This window comes from Geospiza fortis, unplaced genomic scaffold (genome assembly GCF_000277835.1).
Source record: "Geospiza fortis unplaced genomic scaffold, GeoFor_1.0 scaffold164, whole genome shotgun sequence".
NCBI classification, from domain to species: Eukaryota; Metazoa; Chordata; class Aves; order Passeriformes; family Thraupidae; genus Geospiza; species Geospiza fortis.
Genome location: NW_005054426.1, coordinates 2,079,487 through 2,100,306, shown reverse-complemented (window position 1 = coordinate 2,100,306; position 20,820 = coordinate 2,079,487). Strand labels below are relative to the sequence as shown.

Below are 20,820 nucleotides of genomic sequence, written 5' to 3'. Positions count from 1 at the left end.
CTTTCAGTGCTCACTCACCCCCAGGTAAATTGGGAGATTCCTTATACTGCTATATATAAAATTAAGTTTCATACACTTATGTCTACTAAGGTGCTGAAAGAGGTTTGTTTACATTGTTGCCTACTCTGGATGCAACAACTCCATCTAGAACATACAGAAATGAGGGCAGTCACCATACAGGGCTCCCTTCCCAAACAGTGGGCTTGCATATCTGGCAGAACTAAGACCCTGCTGACAACTTCCATCATTTTAAAACGAACATATGCTTTTAGGAAGACAAAAATAGGTAAAGCCTCCAAAGACTGTTGAAATTATTTGAGAGAATTATTTTGCTAGAATCACTCACATACTATCTAATAAACAAGGCATGGGCAGACAGATCATTTGCCTCAATATAGTATGACTAAAAAGTAGCAGGAAAGGAGAAAGGTCTAAAGCGTGAGCTCTCAAGTTACTGGTTCAACACTCCAGACCTGCAATGGTTCAACACACAGCCTGCAATGCCACATCATTAAAAATCATTACTTCTATATATTGGCAACTTCTTAGCTGTAAAATGCCAGTGGCAGCAACAAGCTTTCATTTTTCAGGTGAGTGTTTCTATGGGACAATTATTTTTGCTAAGCCTCAACAGGAAGGTGATGAAATCAACTCCACAACTGTGAAGAAAGGGCACTTAGAAAAAGCAGACAGTAGCTCTAAGAGGGAGTGTCCACCATTACAGGGAGAAAGCCAGCAGGACAACAACAGCTACTTCTCATCTTAAGCCACAGTTCACAGATCAGATCCAAGTGGAGAAGTACCTGAAATTCCCTTCTGAGGAACACGGGATGGAATTTTCCTCTGGGATGGTGGAAGCCAAGGGGAAGGGGCCATGTTGGATAAAAAATCAAAGAATGTCTTTGGTTAGAAGGGCCCTTAAAAGATCATCTTGGTTCCATCCCTGCAGCCACAGGCAGGGATGCCTTCCAGATGCTAACAATAGCTAACAGCTATTAGCTGTTCTTAGCTAACAGCTTCTTAGCTAAATGCTAAGGAGATGCTAACAGTATGTTGGCTAATACATACATATGCATCTTTTTAGGGTGAAGAAAATTACTCTCCAAACAAACTTATTAGAGATTAAAACCACCCCTATTAAAAAAAAATCAGAAACTTAGTTTCTTTCACTTCAGCAGGTATCAAAATAGCAGTTCCAATTTATTTCTAGTTTTCAGTTGCTAGAAAAGGATAACATTACTCAGTAGTATGCAGTATCAAAACCTCTTGCTGTTCTAATAGTAGTCTCCAATGCTTTTTAAAGTCCCTGCAGGGTTGCCTTGAAAATTTGTAGTTATGGAAATTCATGGAGCTGCAGGCAGGTCCCAGCAAAAGGAAGAGCCCTTCCCTGTGCTCACAACTAATTTTTGTCAGATTGGCTCCCAGCTGGGTGAGCTCCATGGTCTGGTTTAGGGCACAAATGCTAATCCCAGCCCATGGCAGCCAGCAAAAGCAGCGTGCCAGGAAACACGTTCCACTCTTCCCTGAAGTGACACTTCAGGGCTCCTGCCTGGATCAAGGGCCATCCTCAACAACCTCATTAGCCAGCAAAGAAGCGACAGACAAGTGAGTGGGAGTCATCAGAAAATGAGAAGTGTAAGTGGGAGCCACTTGGCATGTGCTGCATCGTGGCACTGCGTGTGTTTTCCACACTTGGCTTTTGTCTTAAGGAGTTTGTGAGAGGGACAGGAGGCCAGCCAGTGGCTGACTCAGCTTCAGCCTCCCCTCAGGACAGGCTCCACCCGTTTACCAAAAACCCACAATGAATATCGAGTTCCTCCACAACACTAAGGGGAAGCTGCTGCGTTTATATTTTATTTTATTTTATTTGTACTAAATATCATCTCAAGACTGAAAAATGAAGGGATTCCAAATGCCCTAAGCCAAAGTTTTGGTCTTTCCCTCTGACAAATTACCAGATACACGAGGCTTTAGCAGCTGCATTTAACATAAAATCTCCACTTTTAATACCTTTACAGAATTATGCTTAATGAAAAATTTCTTCTAGAGAATTTATAACCACCTAAAAGTGAACTATGTGTATTCCTCACCCAAAGTAAATCACGCTTCTCACAGCAGCAGCAGCTCAAGACCACCTTAATCAGTGGCTTTTTGTGAGGGTTTTGTTGTTTTTTAAACTCATAATTGATAATACAAGCAGTTCAGAAGTTCACTGATGAGTTTGGCAGAAGCACCTCGTTGTCAGTGTGGATACACAGACAGTTTTGTGTCTCCTCTCTTCCTCCCTCCCTTTGAGCCAGGCTGTCACACTGAACCTATTAACACAGGAGCGCCATTAAGGGAATCTTAAGTAAGCTCCTTAGGCAAAAATCAGCTGGATAAGATCACACCACCAATCTGAAAAGCAATCTCTGGCTTGAAGCAGAACAGGGAGAGCTCACATTAAGTATTCCACCAGCGCAACCAATAACCTCTAGACAGCAAAAAGGTACCAACACATTCCAGTGGCACAACTGCTTGTGAGCAAAACATGTTTGGGCAAAATCCCTCCCTCTTAATGTTCAGGTAGAGTTCCAACCTAACCAAACCCAGCGAACCAGAGAACTTGATACCAAAGCAGGCACACGTCATGACAATTACCACACAGGCATCTCAAGCAAATTCTTTTAAGGCACACTGCAAAATGCTTTGAAGGCCACAGGTAACCTCTGAGCAACAGGCTGCCTTCCACTGCTCTGGAAAATAAAATCTAGCAGTATTATCATGCTGCATTCCTTCTAGTAATTAATTGAGAGCCTCCATTTCTAACTGGGATGAAACTCCAAGTAGTCTTTTGCCAGCAGCATCTGAGGGCTACAAAAATCTCCCTGCAATACAGAGAAGCCTGCAAAATAACTTAGTGTACGGCTGGAATAGAAAAAGAAAAGATTATTAATAAATTAGATGCAGGCACTGTATTTTCCAGGCTTATAAACATACTATACAGTTCATCCAAGAGCATAAGAATCATCCACTACACTAGAAACAGAATTCCAGCACTTATAATGAATGATTACACATGCATATATTTTATTTTTCAAGTTTCTGGCAGAAACACAAAAATAATTTCCTCCCAAGAGATGCTGAATGTTAAATGCAAAACGAATAACTAAAGGCATGTTTACCAATCTAGCAGTTACACCATGTTTTGAATGAGCAATCCAATTACATAATGCTCTCAGAAGGAAACCTGCTCCAGCAGATCCCAAGGTAAATTAAAAAACAAACCAAAACCAACCAAACCCTCCACTTCTCACAGGCTTTGGTGTACACAGTGGAGGGAGGGTGCATTCACTCTCTATGTTGAAATACGTGTGACAGTGTTGAATAACAGCTGCTTGGGCTGGGTTCTAGAGGTATTGATGCAAGAGATATTTTTATCTGTATTATAGATGCACATTTTTCAAGTTCTATGCTAGAAAGTTTTAATCTGTGCAGCAGGTTAGGACAAAGGAAAAATTCCTCCCATTTAACACATGTCACAAGGAAACTCATCCTATGTTCTACACTGCCCTGGGGTTTTGCCCCGAGTTATACTTTATTACCTAGATTCCCAAAACCATTTCACCCCTTCCCCTCACCTCCTTTTGTTTCTTTACTGCTGCTCCTCAAGCCACTCCGCATAGTCCAGTTCTAAGTAAGATCCTGTGACTCTGTCTCCACCTCCTCAAGAGGTTATCCCAGTCCACAGCACTCCTCATAGTAACTTTTCCTGGACACCCCAATTTTCTCCATATCCTTTTGCCCTACTTCTGGGCAAAAACCAGAAGCTGCAGCAGTAGAGACAAGCACTCTCAGCAGCTTGCTTTATCTTCCAAAGCTCACTGAAATAATTAAGTCTCTTTTTCCACACACACTGGGACATTTAGTATAGAAGAGCCTGCTTAGCCACTACTGCAAGTAAAATGAAGCAGCAGGAGCAGTCTGCTGCCTTAGGGCATGTGCTTTCTTCCTTCTGCCTTTCCTCATCCCAGCCTCCGTAAAAACATCAGCACCAGGGATCTCTCCTCGCTCTATTGTCCTACCTTCTCAGTGTTACACCCTCCCAGCAAAGCTGCTAACAAGCAAGGATTTCAGCCACAGGTCACAAATCTCAAGCCTGCATTAGGTCACAGCACAGGTTCAGTTTGCTACCTCCAGCTTCACACTGGCATGTGGAAACATAAAGCTCTCAACTTTGGGTTTTCTTTATGCTCCCTTCTGTTCCATCCTCTTCCAGGACATCCCTTCTCATACCCTCCTACCTAAGCAGAGCAGCAGACATTCTGTGGTGGTGTTCCCAGGGGTCCCAGGATGAGGGAAGAGACGATAATGTTGACTCCATGTTTCAGAAGGCTTGATTTATTATTTTATTATATATATTATACTAAAACTATACTAAAAGAATAGAAGAAAGGATTTCATCAGAAGGCTAGCTAAGAATAGAAAAGGAATGATAACAAAGGCTTGTAACTGACCGAGACAGTCCAGACAGCTGGACTGTGATTGGCTATTCATTAGAAACAACCACATGAGACCAATCACAGATCCACCTGTTGCATTCCACAGCAGCAGATAATCATTGTTTACATTTTGTTTCTGAGGCCTCTTGGCTTCTCAGGAGAAAAAATCCTAAGGAAAGGATTTCTCATAAAACATGTCTGTGACAATGTTCCTGCTCCAAGTTCCTTGCATGAATACTTACTGAGGGGGGTGTAATTCCACAATGCTTGAGATAGTATATGCTTGAGATAGTATAGATTTTCAAGAATCTTCTCTATAATAAACACATATTCCTGTTATTAACACTACCACACAACAGACTGAAACCAGCAGGAACATAATCAGACCTTTCCTGGCTATAAACACTCATATCATGACTTGCAATGCTTTTCTCCTGTTCCTACTTCGGAGCTCAGATGGGGAAAAGAAGCACTAAGGTAATTACAAATCACTTTACCTCTACATGGGCGTTAAACTGCAGTTCTCTCACCTTTTCTACCATTCTATACTACCAGTTCAAACTTCTCACCCCATCTCACCCATTTCTTCACTGCTTGTCCTGCCTTCCAGCAAACCACCACTAGTTCCTTTCTCCAGTTACCAGATCTCTTTCTCTCCCCAGGACTAGAAATTCACCTCATTCATATCTTCTTCTCCAGGTCAACTCCTCCAGTCTCCCTCGAGCACTCTCAATTCTCTGGATGAAAGGTTTGGCTTACGTCTCTTTCCCGCCTCAGCTCCTTGTTCCTTTACTCCCACAAATCAAAGACAGCTTTCCTCATCACCGAGGCTGGGCTGCAGATGTGCAAACCCAAAAAAAAAAGTCTAAATACAACCCGTGTCTTTACAATCTGTTTACAATCACTCATTTTCTTGTCTTTCTCTTCCCTTTCTCAACACAAACCTCCAGGAAGCAAGCAGATGGTTGCTACAAAGGTGAAAAGGGATACTCCACCCTGCAGGGCGCCTGTGCCTCCACATTCCCTTCAGTTCAGGGCCAGGGGTCAGCTCCACCTGAAGAAAACTGCCCAAGCCAGGTAACTCATGCACACATGAGATGAGCCGGCTGAGCTCTGCACAGTTATAAGTGACTGACCACACAGCAGATCTCTGTGGAAGTGAACTGGAAAAAAAATTAAAAATCAGGCAAAAGCCAATGCAAACCATAATGGATTAAGATATGACAACATCCTGAGTCTAACACTACTACCGTTGCTGTTTTTTCTTAACTCTCATTAGCATAAAAAGCTGAAGGATTGAGGACACTGTCCTGCATTTGCCTGGGACAGAAATAACTTTTTTCTTTGAAGCTGGTAGAGTGCTGTGGTTTTTTCCATTCATCACCTCTCTCCAGCACTGTATCTCTAGTTACGAGGCTTTCCAAACGCTTCCAAACTTCACGCCGACAACAAAAAGACGAAATCAGATATGCACAATACACCTGACGTCTTTTACAGCCCCGAGCTGTAGTCTCGGTAACACAACCCGCGCCGTGCCTTTCCCGCTGTCCCCTGCTAATCAACACTGGGACTCTCCCTCTCTTCTTCGCCCAGGGCTGCAGGGGCTGCCCTCGGCACGGCTCTCCACGGCCATTCCCCGGCTCCCGCTCGCCCCACCTCGGGGCTGCTCCCTCAGCGCGGCTCTGCCCCGGCTCGGGGCTGCCCTCCGGGGCTGCTCCCTCAGCGCCGCTCTCCCGTGCGGGGCCGCCCCAGCGCCGCTCACCCACCTCTCCGCGCAGTTTGCGGCTCAGGCTCTCCCAGTATTGCGTGGGGACCCCCGATGCGCGGAGCGCGGCCCCATGGGGGCGTTCCCGGAGCGTTCGCGGAGCCGCCGGGGGTTCGGCTCTGGAGCGCGGTAAGGGCCGTGGGCCCCGGGAGCGCCGGGACGGTTTCAGATGCCCTGGAGGAGAAGGGCCCGGAGGAGGCTTCAGTCTGCTGAGCAGATGCGGGTTCTGCTTCTCTTTGTTCTTCTTCTGCTCTTGAGCGTTAATGAAATTCACAGTGTTCTTGGTGCAGTGCTGGCCACAAGATGTTTTTTATTTCCCCGGTGTTTTAGGGACTCTTCTGGAAGGCCCCAGCCATTGCCCTTGAAGTGGGTTCTGGGTGGGGTGTGAGGCATGGCAGGCACTGATTGCTGGCCACAGCTGTGAGAATTGTTTTGTCCGAGTTGTGATGCTCAGGAAAAACATTGTGTCAGTAATTTATTGAATTAAAGCTTTTTTATTTTGAATGTTGACAAGGAAACTTTAACATGTAAGCCTAACTTAAACATCTGTCAGTACAACAGGGAGTGTGTTTTTTGCAAGAACCTGTAGCAGAGTGCTGGCTTCCCAGTTCTTTCATTGGATAGTTTAGAAGAGATTTCTGCAAAAATCTCTTCTTTCCAAGATTTTGTGGGGAATAGCGTAAACCAGTTTAACCTGAGGCCTTTAAAACATTACTAGTAGCTTTGGTATGGTTATAAAGGTATGGTTATGAAGCTGCAAGAGCAAAGCCAGGTGTCTGACACTGCTTAGAGCACAGGTCCGGGCTTTGCTGTGCCCGCTGCTGCTGCTGGGAGCACCCACATCGCTCCCTCTGCACATTATCTGCTCCACAGACCATGGAAATTCCTTTTCCTGCCAGCCCATCCTCAAATCAATTCAACTTCAGTGCTGCTTGGGCTGGCAGTGCAGCACTGTGCTGGGAGGAGCATCCTACAGCCCTGGAAATAGTCAAGTTCAAGAAATCGGATCCAGTGTCTGGTCAAGAAAGCTTCACTTTCACAGACTACAGTCAGTGGAGAACGTGCCATGTTGAAGAAATACCTCTTTGCTCTCTGCTCTGTCTAGTGTTGCTGGACTGGTGTCCTCTGTAACTACCCAAGGGTAGCAACAATCCCTTTCTCCACATAATCACAGAATTATTCAGGAGGAAGGTCTATAAGCTTAAGGGCTACAATAGGTTAGCCGGGCAGAGAGAGAGTAGAAAAAGATTATAAATGGTGCCTACGTGCTCTAACACTCAGCAGCTGAGGATCTAACTCAAATCTCCAGGTTGGATATCTGAATAGTAAATGCAGGCAAATTTTCCTCTTTGCCTGAGACTTTGTCTGCCTCACCATGTGCTGTGTTCCCACATTTCCTCAGCATAAAGGCTCCACTAGGATGTCTCTAAGGAGACCTCCCTGATTAAACAGCAGAAGATCAAAAAATAGTTGGATTTCCAGTGTTCCCTGTGTTCCCACCCTGCTACCCTGAGTTTCAGCATATTTTTTGCTAATATTGTGGTTTGGGAAAAGAGGATGGCTGTGGTGTTGATCTTGCCCTAGTATTGTAAAATGTGGAGGTTTGACCACTTACTAGTAGTCCTCCTGGGGACCTTGCTTACTAAAAAGGCCACCCTTCCCTCACTTCTGTCTTTGTCATGTTATATAGTTAATTCAAATCTTTTACTTACCTTAAAAAAAGAACAAAAACCACAGTGTTTTTCCTTAAACAGACCAAGGAGGAAAAGTTTAGGGCATCTTCATGTTTTTGTTCAGTAGTGCCACAGTGATCATGCTCTGTCCAGAGGCAAGGGGAATGTGATCCTGTTCGAACATGAGATTTACATAATTCTTTTTCTCACCACGTGTAGGCAGCTGCTTTCTCACTGCTGCTTTCTCACTGCTTGTTTGCACTTCCACATCCCTTTGGATGGGAGTTGTGGCTGCTGGCTGGCTGTTTGGGTGAGTTTGCAGGTCTGTGGGCTGCTGCTCATAATCTCCAAATAATAAATAAGACACAGTGAGAATCACTGATGGTAAGAGTAGACTCTAAGTGGGCTCTTCCCTGACTTTGTCCAGCACTTACCTAAGTGTGGTCTTGCTCAGCTGCTGTGCTTGGCAGCTTGTTTTACTTTTTTGCTTGTTTTTCACAACAGCAGTAATTCCTGGAGCAGGGAGCGGGGCCCAGCACTCACCATTGTCCTACCACTTCTTCAAGCACAGTGAGGCTTTCAGGAGCAGTCCTTCCTGCTCTGATGGATGCCAGAGCTACAGCCCAGTACCACTGCCAGCCTCTCATGAAAGCAGGTGTTTGTGGACAATCTTTGTAAAGAAAAGTCACCACAGTATTTTATTCCGATTGTTTCCTTAGGAAGAGTGGCTGATTCACAGTGCCTGAACAGTGCAGTCCTTATTCAGGCAATGTGCTTGTTGAATTTAATGGGTTACTTTACATAGGAATTCACAGAGAATGCAAAAAGATCCCAGCAAAGCTGAGCTTACCAGCACTACCCCAGTCTAAAATAAGAGGATTTAGCCTTCTGGCACTATCCAAAGGAAGCCAGCCCATGGAGCCCTCGAGCCCCTCTGTCACAGCAGGCTCCACGACTTATGCACCACCACCACATTTAGTTTCTACCCTGCAGCAGTCTGCAGCAGAAATTTATCATGAGTTACCATATGTGAAGTAGCATTTGTCCCCAACAACCACAGCTAGAGTTTTTCAAAGTTTTGTGAGTCTGGCAGTTTGTGGCTTTATTCCAAATGTTTATGGCTGTCTCATCCAAATAGATCTGATGTGCATTCCCCACTTCATATTCCTGTTGTTTAACGTTAGAACCTTCCTCTTTGCCAACATGGCATGGAAACCTCCTTAAGAGAGGTAAGGATATAAGGGGCAGAAGAGACCTTAACAACACAGTGAAAAGGAGATGAAGGGACATATTTTTGGTGCACTTTAAAATAAATAAACCATTTACTTTCAAGTCAACAACTTTCTCAATGGTAAAACTAGAACTTCAGAGCATGGAAAGCTGTGTTAGGGGCTTAGATGATAAGAACATAATTTGCTGTAAATATTTTATCATAGCGGTATATGTGAGTTTAAAACTTCAGAGAGGTTTGTAAGAAGGCTGTTTTAGGAAGGGAAGATGAATTCTTCTGCATCAAAAAAGCAGTCATTGTGTATAGCTTTTGCCTGCTTGCTTTGTGGACAGGTGCAACTTTTGCGAAGGTTTTGCAACATCCACCTGCCAGCTGGAGTCTGTATGAGGTCTGTCCCATACTTTGGCTACCCTGGGACAGTGGGGCTGTGTTGTCCTGTTGTGTGGCTGGATGGTCACCTGAGTGAGGAGGGAAACCCATGTTTTCACCTTGGAATGGGTGCCCAATGTGAGCATGAAGCTTGGAAAGAGCTCCGGGGAACACTCGGCAGGTGGATGAGTGATCTTAGCAGGTTGGACTCAGACTTCTCTCTAAGTCTGGCAAGAGATCAGTGTGTGAAGGATAATAAACCAAACAAATTGTCTGGCACAAACAGTATTTCCCCTGAGTATTTTCCCCGAAGTGACAAATTTACTGCACCCACCTTATGTGCTGGCATAACATACACTGACAAGTGCAGGTGTTTTACCCTCAAAGATACTCTCCCACTGCTCATGCAGTTCTGGGGTAGAGGGAGGCTGCCCTCATTCTGGGGGTACAACAGTGAAAAAACACCTTGCCAGGCAGCTCCAAGGATCTTGTGCCCATGCAGGCAATCCAACATGCTGCCCTCAGTCCTGAGGCATCCTGCTGTACCTCCACAGTTTTTCACCAGCTGCTTGTGTGCCTTCAAAGGTAGATCTCTGTTCTTCCCTTTCCCATGTCTTTAGGCATACGTACCATGCTGTATAATATATTACTTTTATAAAAGTTGGACCATTACTTAGGAATACTGTTCTACACACACAAGTGAGGTGCAGGTGCTGTTATTCTACATGTTAAGAAGTGTTTTTGGAGTGTCTCATCCTGTGCTGACTGCCCATTTAGATATTGCATTTAAAAAGCAAAAAAAGCAAATTATGGTTGTTGTACAAGATAGCCCCTTTCTGTGACACCAGGAGATGGTTGATGTTGATTCCTGGATAAAAGAAGAATGAACAATCTATGCCCAGCCTGCCTTCACTTACCTGCTGGGCTGTGCCAGAGTGCTGTTCCTCAGGCTGTTACGTTCTGTATACTTGTTGGGAAGTCATAGCAAGACTGGAACTGAGAATGGACCCTTCTGCAATTTACACCAGGCAATGCCTGTTCCAGTAAATGAGAATCTTGTATTTAAATGAAGACTGTCACAACTGCTGAAACTTAAGTGGCTGTTATAAAATTGCCTGTTCTACTCTTGTTTAGAAAGCAATCAGTTTGACAAGCAGGACTTTTATGAAGCTGTGCTGGCTGTGACTGATGCCTGTGTTGTCCCCCAGGTGTTTTTCAGTAACTCCTAGAATAACCTTTTCCATGATTTTCCCAGGCACTTGAAGTGACACTGACAGGCCTGGAGTCTCTGGAGTCCTCGTTCCTTGCCCTTCTTGAACATAGAGACAATGTTTGCCAGCTTCCAGTCAGCTGGGACTTCCCCAGATTCCCATTCCAGATTTTGTCCTTGTGCACAGATAATTCATTACCAGTAATCAACTTGATTTCCAATGACTTTTAGGAACTTTGGGGTTCAGCTTTTCTGTCTTTGATAGGAGCTGGCTTTTCTTGTTACTCATTTAAAGCTCTGAAGCCACAAGGACAGCTGAGTGCCATTTCATATGGCACATCTGTAGTCCCATAAAATGATCTTGTGTCTTCTTGGAATGCAGTGAGGATAACTGCCATTTTACCTGAGTGAATTCCTACCAGCTGAAAAAGGCAGTAATGGATATTTTGCAGCAAGTTTCCTAATGCCTTTCAAACCTGCCAGACACCAAGAGTCATCAGTCATACCAACAGTATTTATATAATGAACAATATATATAAAATCAGCAAAGCTGATACTGTCACGTCATAAATGCTTTCTCTTAACAAACTGAACTGCTTACTTGAGGATAGCAGCAGAATGGCACATGCCATGCTGGAACATGAGAGGTTTCTGCCTCTTTCTTTGAGGCTGCTTCTCAATAGAGGGCTGTGACAAAGGGCAAGTGCATGAGCTATACATGGTAACACCAGAGTTAGTTTAACAAGTAGTTAAAAGTCCTGGAGGAATATTGGTCATCTAGTCCTTTGCTGTAGCCAGGATTTCTTTTAAAAACTCTCCTTGAAGCCTGTTTGGAAGGAACTTGTATCAGTGTCCCACAAACTCCAGCAGCTGGATGAAAAAGAAAAAGCTCTGTTGCTTAAGGATGCAAATTAGACCAAAATATGTAAATGCTATCAAAAAAGAAAAGTTCTCTTCTGATTCTTGTCCACACTTGTGCAAGAAGCCTTGTCCTATACACAAATAAATGGCAGGCAGGGGTATCCATTCCATTTTAAGTTTATTATGAAAGTGATTTTAACAAAAAATTTTATTACATGCTTCATTTTTAACTTTGACATAGAAATCAAAGCTATTAATATACAGAGGCAAAAGGAAATGTATTTTCTTATAAGGTACATTTACAACAACGTTTTCTACTATAAATCTGACAGAATTGTTAAAATATTGGTAAAGCTTAGCACTGTATTTTATTTTCTAAGTATCAAATTTTGTACAGTTATTCACTACCCTTGCTCTAAACTATTATTGTACATTTCATATGGAAATAGCTGTTTGTACACAATTTACATTGGTAATAAAGCTTAGAAGTCCCAGCAGCATCTACAACAGTTCAGTTTAAAATCTCACTCCTGCGCAGTGGTTTATGTGGAGCAAATTGATGCAGAAACCAGTATTACACCCTGTGTGCTTACCCCTGAAATTCAGCCTGCCACAAATTCCTGGTTAAACTGGTGCTGGATATGGTCATAATGAACTTTTTTGCAGGATAAAGTACCACTGGCCTCAGTGGTTTTGGCTAAAAAAGGCTCTGTGATCTGATCCAATGTGAGGTTTTATCGCTTCCACTGCTCCCTACAAGCATAGAGATCCCACAGCTTTCCTTGTCTTTCTACTAGCCATGTGTGTAATCTATTAAATTCCCTTGTATTTCTGAGTTCTGTGTTGTTTCTTATCCTAACAATGGAAGAAGAACCAGCACTAACTTTAAGATACATATTCTTTTTATGTTATGAGAATGAAAAGCACTTTAGAATGACACTTGATAGTGAATTCTGTTTAAATTAGAATGTTCAAGTGCCCCAGAAAACTCTTCCTGTCATGTCAATGAGACTGAAGAAATAACAGGATCTGTAATCTGGAATGATAAAACTGGCAACTGCCTCACATCCACCCCAGTCTCCTAAAGTATCTTTATAATCAACATGTTGAGATCCTGCTGCTCTCAATGCAAATTAATGGCCTAAGTTATAAAACATAGAAAACAATATTTACAAAATAATTTTAATTAAAAAAGTAACAAAAACAAACTCTAAAAAAGATATTTTCACAATAATTAAAATAAAGTTTAATTAATCAAAGCCACTTTTTTCTAGATATTGAGAAAATTGAATTGCAATTGTTTGTATATCTTTAAACTTGTTATCTCTGCTCTCTGAATACAGATGGTTTAAATTATTAGATCTAGAGGTACTTCTGTACATTTAACTCTTGTATATTACATATTAATTTTATAGATTAAAAGCTTTATGATGAAAGAATAAATAAATGAAATAACAAACTGGAATTGTATATATTCAGATCCTTAGATAACAGGTTTTTGACATTGTTTATTTTCCACTCTGCTTCTATTCAGATGAGAGAAAAAACACAAGACCTGACTCTGAATCCAAGTCTCTCGCTGAGGAGTAAGTTCATAGTACCTTACAGAAATTTCCCTTCTTCCATAAATTCTTTTGGAAGACAAAATATTCCTTTTCCCAAGTGCTTACAACAGTTTGTCATTCTAGAAAACTACTTCATTAAAGTCCCAATGTACTGAGATTCTATAAGAACTCCTCCAGTTACTCCCATTCCTGTCAATCAGTGGTTTTAAACTACGAAAAAATGCAACTCCTTGAACTCATGATACAGATATAAGGAACTGTGTGTGTCACTCATTCCTATCTTTAAGAAATCATCCAGACCCCTGAGGTGGCTGAGGAGTTTGCCACTGGGTCCAGCTGCTGAAGATTTTACTCCAGCTAAGTTTGTAAGAGCATTCAAAGATATTTAGAGTCCAGACATGGGAGCTGTCACAGAGCAGGTAAGTTTTGCTGTCAAACACCTGTCAGCAGATCCTGTATAAGAATCACAGTGCTACTTTTGCTCCTGAAGTTCCAAACCTGCTATCTGCAAGATTAGAACTGGGTTTTTTATAGGTAAAACTGATCTAAGAAATTTGAATGTGTTGGGCAGGCTTATAAAAAGGCACAGGGTGGGGTTTGACTGTCCTTTTGGAATGCTGAACACATGTAAAGGATGTTTCTCACTCATGTGGCAGCATTCTTGCATTCTGCTCACAGACAGGATATCAGGTGAGCTGTGCTCTTTAAAACCCGCTGACAATTCAGAATGTGGACCTTCTGAAAATTCTCTGACCAATCCTGTATTTATTTAAGCTAGTCTAAAACTAAACTAAACTAAACCTGGCTTACAAGGTAAGCTAGTTTTAAGTAAGCTTACTCTAGAATAAAGCTGCTGTGTAGAAAGGATTAATCTAAATCTTAAGTAGTCATAACTTTATTCTATGGGGATGGCACAATGAGGAAATAAATTTCTTTTGAAAAGTTGGTCTTCAGGTAAAAATCTAATGTATGATGGAAGAAGGAAGATAGGGCAAGAAAATGGGACGAAAGAAAGACTTCAGTTATTATTCAGTTATTTTAAATCCAGTTTCTGTGAGCTAAATCTCCAGGCAGGATAAGTCTTGTTATTGAAGGCAAGATGCAGTGTGGCAGAAGAGGTTACAACGCACTGAACACAGAATCCTGCTGCTCCCTGTGCTCAAATGACACACAGAGGCACCTTTGTGTCCTCAGCACTTTCAAGGCACAACTCGGGGCTTGATGAGCAACTTGTGATTGCTGCCGTGTCCTGGACTGCAGCAGGTGTGCAGGCAGTGATTTGGTGGCCTGTGAGAACGGTTAGGGATGATTCACCACCACCTCACTAAAAATAAGTGCACTATTTAAAGCAGAAAGAGAGGCTTAAAATGATAAGTGCTGCAGGTGCAGCTTTTAAGCATATAGGCATCTGCAAATTGAAAATAAAGAGCTTGGTTTGTGCCACAGAATTGGGCAATCACAAATGGGCACTTCTTCAGTCTACCTGTATTAACACATAAATTTGTTGTTGCACCTGTCCTGTAGACAACGTGTAATTCTGTAAGAACAGCTACAGGGCTGTATTTATTGGTATGTTCAAATGAAGTATTTCACATTTAGGGTAAAAGCTAAAATGTTATATTCTGCCACGTTCACAAAGCTGGTTTGCTTAAAGGCAGCTTTATTTCTCCTTGTACGGTTTTTGATTCCCAGATGTGTGTAGGTCTCATCTGTAGAAGAAGACATTCTTTGCTGTTGTGCTGTTATTGTGTAGTAGCAACAGGTTTTCTGACTTTGACAATGAAGGCATCCTACACTAACAGATGAAGAGCTGAACTCACCTCCTATTTGGTGACTGCCAGTTTCTGTAACTGTAAATCTAGTATGAAAGTCAAAGCATTTTTAACTTCTAGAGCTGATATAAAAATTCTATGCTGTTTTTCAAATCAACTGAAACCAGTTCAGACTGCCCTATATACCACTTGTCATTACTTATTTCATTAGAAATTTGTACATCCAAGAGCATTTCTGTGCAGAGTGGCAAGCGTTCAAGCCTGACTCGATTTCTAAATATATCAGATATGAACCCCCTCGATGTTCAAAAGCATTTAAGTGTCAAATTCTGAGGGTCAAATTATTCTCTTTCTTTCAGCACCTTCCTTCAGCAACACAAAGCCTGCGTTTGCCTCAGAAGTCCACAAGTGCCTTGTCCTGACTGTGCAGTCCCTGCCCTGACGTGGCTCTGGGGAATATCAGCCTCATTCTCAGGTTGTCTGTCAGGATGAACTGGACACAACGCCGCTTTTTTGTAGTGTGGTTTTAAGTCAGGGCAAGTGGTGCCAGAGCCAAATGCAATTTCTCTTGCCTGTATTCACCTCTCACAGCTCTACTGAGGTCCCACTACCAGTGGCCAGAATTGGGACATGTCCCTCTTATGGTTTCTCTCTGGCACTGGATTTCCCATGGAGCTTGGAACCTGGAAAATGTTATGGTGCTGCCAGTTGTTTCTGGAGTCTGGCATCACTGTCATACAATGGTATTATGTCCAAACATGTTGATTTTAGCAAGGATTTTACTAAACTCAGTGTACAATACCAGATTCTGAAGTTTGCTTTCTCAAGTGTGAAATACTAAAGATCACTGTAAATCATTTGCCAAGTGAGTAAGTTATTTTTCACCATATTTTCCATATATTTTCCTTCATATCTTTCAGTAGATAGGCTGCAATCCTGACTCCTTTTAATGGATCTGAATAAAACTCTGAACGACCTGTCAGACTTCGAACTACTGTTTGGCTAAAGTAGTTTTTCAGCTGTATACTCCCACATAATTGAGTACCTGAAAAGAATTTTGCTTTTTAAAAACTTTTTTTTTTTGTACAAATGACTACTGTCAAAGAAAAAAATTAATGAAAATTGGTGACCCTTTTTAGTGACCCTTGGTGAATCATAAATAAAAGTAGTTTTAACATCCTCAAGAAAAAGTTAGAACAGCCTTTAACAAAGGACCTTTATGGAGAAGTGACATTTCTTAACAAGGGTTAATGTACATATTAAAAAGAAAGCTCACCAAAGATCTAAGGTTCATGAGTGAAAAAAAACCAACCTGTTAAACTATAAAAGACTGTTCAAGCATAGAAAGAAAAAAATTATATTCTTCAACAGAAAAAGGAAGAAGGCAAGCAAAATTACAAGACGGTTAGTAGAAAAACTCAACAGAATATTTAAGGTGTGTTCTCACAGAAATGGAATATTCAACCACTTGCAGTCAACAGAAACCAACCATTAAGTTTAAGCAGTACTTGCTCAAGGACAAAAAGAAAGTGTCAGAAGATAACCACAACCACCCCTAATACCTGTCTTTGAGAACATCCAAATGTGTTAAACTACAGGTAGACAGGCAAAAAAAAAAAAAAAAGCAGCAAAGCAAAACTGTGTGTTAGTCTTTTTCTGAAAGGATGCTGCCAGGAGAGTTCATTTCTCCATTTAATAAACTTGTAGAATCAAAAGGGAAAATGATACAGAAGAGGAAGGGACTGAAAATGAAAGAGGCTGAAATACTAATAGAAAATAAAGGCTCCTCTCCCATATGATTTAGCTTCTGTGCCAGGAAACAGCAGGAAACCCAGGATTTCTCATCATGGCAAACCCACTATCGCTCTATGAGCAGGGCCTGAGCACAAGGCTAAAGCTCTCCTGCAGTCCCTGTGCTTGATGAGCGCTGTGGCTACAAATCTGGGATAAAAGGGAGAGCCAGGTCTCTGCAAACACAGAACCTGCCCTCCAACTCTTCTGCAAAACGGTGTCCTGTTCACCCCTGAGCCCCTGGCAGTCTGGGCCTTGGACACAGTTGTGTTCCCAGTGTTGGTCTGCATGTGGGGGGTTCCCAAGGGAGAGGCAACAGCTGACCCTATACTGGGCAGCAGTTGCATCTCCACTGATGCTATTTTTCCTGGAATAATAAATATTGAAAGAGATTGTCCCAGAGTAAACCATTATCCAGTATTATAAAACCTCAAAAGGCTTCAGTTGGGTGTTAATAGAAGTGACAAGCACTTGGAGAAGTTATTTAATTGTCTACATAAAGATACATATAGATATGAGTAAATAGGGTGTGTGGGAGTAAAGACTTAAGCATGAATAATATTTACAATAACTAGAGATAACATTACTAATGTACCCACAAATAGAAGTATATATTTATATATTTATATATTGTACTTAATTAGATGCTCTCTTAATGGAAAGAAAACCAAGACTACTAATGTTGTTGTTCATTTCTCACATATCCTATTGTAAATGTCTTTAAAGGGACCGACTGATGCATGGAAATCCAGAGCTAATCTGTTTCAATTAAGTAATGGACAGTGGCAAACCTCTGAAGAAGTTTAGAAGAGGACAGATAAAAACATTAGGACATTAGGGCATGGGACTCAATCTCATGTAATTCATAGAACAAAATTATATGCTTTTTTTCTTCTTTTTTTTCCTTTTTGATTTCTACTTGGACAGAGGTTCCACCAAGCCACAAATGAGAAATAACAAAATTTAGATTGTTTCGTTTTCTTCTAAAGATTCAAATATAAACTTCAAGTGCAATTCAAAATCCAAGTATTATTTATACTACATACTTTCTATAACAGAACTTATCTGCAGGTAGTTTAATCATATTTGAATAGATTCCTCCTTTTTTTGACAAGAGTTATTGTTGATGAAAAATAAAAAGCTAGAAAGAATATTTTTACATAGTGAGATTTCAGATGAAAAGTGAGGATACACTAGTGCAGCCACAAATTTGGATCTACAACTAGATGTACTCAGGGATGCTTTTTTTTTTTTTTTAGTAAGAATCCCATTCAGAACATTGACTTTTAACAATTATAAAACATTATAGGTGTTCTTCATTAACAATTGTGAACAAAGTCTGCAAAAAAGAGCTTTCAAATTAGCAAATGTTTCTACTATGGAGGAAAGATAATATTTGACAGGAATGCAAAGTAACCAAATATTGAATACCACTAGACTATTTGTATGGTCGTAGAAACCTGGAAACTTTTGATCGCAGTAGCTTTATAAATGATCTTGGAAACATTTCTTTTGACTCTTGTGCTGTGTACTTGAAATAGTTTTGAGGGTGTGCCAGTACATCAAAGAGAGCTTTAATCAGTTTCTTGTCCTATGGAAGACAACACAGGTATGTTAGATAAAAGCAAGGTTTGGATTTAGTGTCTGCATAGGTTTCAAAACTGAAGAACAATCAGGTCTGTTTTGCAAAACTTGAGTCTGGGTAGAAGAGTGTAAGGAAATTGCTCCACGTTGCAGTGGAGTTTCAGAGGGATGAGTCTGCCTGCTGTGCTGGATGCTTTTTGCAGGGCTCCTGGCAGGAGCATTAACCACAAACTGCAGATGTCTGCATTAGAACTGCAAGCTGCCTCTGACTGTTCCTTCCCACCTGTTCCATGCTGCTGTCCAGGCCTTCCTTCCATGGATGGGAGACAAGGCTGATCCTCAGGGATGCTGAGCTTTCCAAGGACCTTCTGTACCTTGGGAAAGCCTTGATTCAGAGCCTCAGCTGAGCCTGTGCCTGGCACTGTGCACTGCAGCTGGGACCTGAGCAACCCAAAAGCTGGAGGGAGAGAACAGTGCTGGGCAGGGATGGCCAAGGGAGCTGGCTCTTCCTCAGCTCCTGTCCTTCCAAGTCCTACATTCACACGGCTCAATTTTGCCCTCTGACCAGCCTTTTTTCAGTTTTAATTAGTTAGTTATTACAGGTGTTGCTTGTATCTTTGGAAAACCATTTCTTCTTGAGGCAAGATAGTGATTTAGGTAAATACATTTTTTAATGCACAGCAAACTTAATGAGTCATTTGAACATTTAAACGCCAGACTAAGGCTAAAGAAGGCTCTTCAAACAACAGGTCCTTCATTCTTGGCTGACTAATTTTTTGAACATACAATCTTATTAATCATATTAACATATATTTCATTTAGTTCCTGCTTCCACAAAGGACATAAGCATGTTCTGAGCCCAGCTCAGGTTACTTGATTTTGGGCTGCTTCAAATACCAGCATAAACCTCAGAACACAGAGAATTGAATTTGGGGTCACACTTGAGCTTTAAATATAATGACTGTATCAAGGTATTGAGAACTATTTTAGGAAAATGCTTAGGAAAAGGAATTCTTGTTTGGCTTCAAAGAAAGCAGAAATTTCTTACCTTTAGGATTTCTTGATGGTTTTCTGATGCATATAATCGGCCATCTCGAACAATGTCTTCTATCAGTTGTTGGTAGTCCTCTGAAAAATAAAGATCTGGTGAGTGACTGTGGCATCCTTTGGGAGGGCAATAGTCCGACATGAGCTAGACCTCCTCTTGAAGACAGAGCTGAGAAATTTTGCATCCAGTTAATTATTCGGTGTCTCAAAGGTTGCTGTATTCTAATTTAATCACCTTAAAATTCTCTATTTCTTTATGACAGTGGTTTTGAATTATCCCTATACATACTTACATCCTCAAAAAACTACTCCCTCCAAATAATAATGCTGTATTATCTCCACTCTAGAGATGAAGAAACAGGGATACAAAATAACTTTTCAAACATTATATATGTTATATGCATGTTATTTCAAAGTCTTTGCAACTAAAATTAAATGAGGCACAAAAACTTTTTCCTCATTCTTCTATCTCTGCAAGCAGTGTAAGAGAGATTCTAAAGGAAAATTTTCTGTAATTCAGCTATAACACAAAGATGAAATCAATTCCATTCTCACCATCGTAAGTCACATAGGGGACCTGAAATCCTTTGCCACTGTTTCCTTCATTTGACTTGAACTGAATCCAGAGTTTCCTTGATCTTGAGGTAAATGCAATAGGTCTCTCATAGGTCTGACATGTTTCATACGTAGTAATTGAAGTAGGAGAAGCTAGAAATAAAGTTAAATGATGTTCTTTATATAATAATTTTTGCACCCTTCCTCATCTAGGGGTCAGGCATGTCAAATTGACAAGACACTTCTCAGCTGAAGTGTCCTGAGAGCAGAAGCTTTTTGTGACACAACGGATGTTGTCCTTATTTGCCCATGAAGAGAAGTAGGTTTTTCCATAGACGTATCAAAAACTACTGTCAATATTATTTTTTTTTTTACTACTCTAGCATTGTATCCCAGAGTGCCCATATGTTTGTCCCAGACAGGTAAGGACAAGTGAGCTGCATGCCAGGCAGACATGGTAGCCAGCCCCTCACATGGCCAGTTTGGAGAATTCATCTGATAGCAACAAACCACTTACAAATAGAAACACAATAAAACCAGAAAGTAATGTTTGGCATGTTAATTTTGAAGAAAAGACTGTCACACCCTGCAGAGTCAGTGATCCACAGAAGAGTTAACCTGGATGTGAGGAGGAGGTTGGTGACAGCCAGCACAGCTTCACTAAGGGCAAATCATGTCTGAAGTGCAACCTGATGTGCACTGGCTTTGGTCACTGTTGGAACCACAGTTTGGGGTCAGAAGGACAACTGATGTGTTTTGTTATAGTAAGTGTTTGCTTTTAAAAAAGCTCATCTGCACAGGTATGGTTTCCTTCCATCTATAGTGACTTGATGTCTTCTTTCTGATATACAGAGATGTCAATACAGGCCCTCGGGGATAAAAAATTGTGAAAATTGTTCTAGCAAATAAAATACAC

General features: G+C 41.4%; 2 protein-coding genes across 2 annotated transcripts in view; both read right to left on the bottom strand.

The window, feature by feature from the left end:
• TTLL12 (tubulin tyrosine ligase like 12) overlaps positions 1 to 11,361 on the bottom strand; it is a 37,087-nt gene extending 25,726 nt beyond the window's left edge. Inside the window, exons 1-2 of the mRNA XM_014309411.2 lie at positions 11,331 to 11,361; positions 6,248 to 6,498 (exon numbers count right to left, since the gene is read on the bottom strand). Coding sequence (XP_014164886.1) covers positions 6,248 to 6,498; positions 11,331 to 11,361 — 282 coding nt within the window. The remainder of the gene's footprint in view (positions 1 to 6,247; positions 6,499 to 11,330) is intronic.
• Positions 11,362 to 11,751: 390 nt separating this feature from the next.
• The window catches only part of SCUBE1 (signal peptide, CUB domain and EGF like domain containing 1), a 194,651-nt gene continuing 185,582 nt past the window's right edge, over positions 11,752 to 20,820 (bottom strand). The window contains exons 21-23 of the mRNA XM_014309410.2: positions 19,905 to 20,057; positions 19,351 to 19,430; positions 11,752 to 18,309 (exon numbers count right to left, since the gene is read on the bottom strand). Coding sequence (XP_014164885.1) covers positions 18,157 to 18,309; positions 19,351 to 19,430; positions 19,905 to 20,057 — 386 coding nt within the window. The 3' untranslated portion in view covers positions 11,752 to 18,156. The remainder of the gene's footprint in view (positions 18,310 to 19,350; positions 19,431 to 19,904; positions 20,058 to 20,820) is intronic.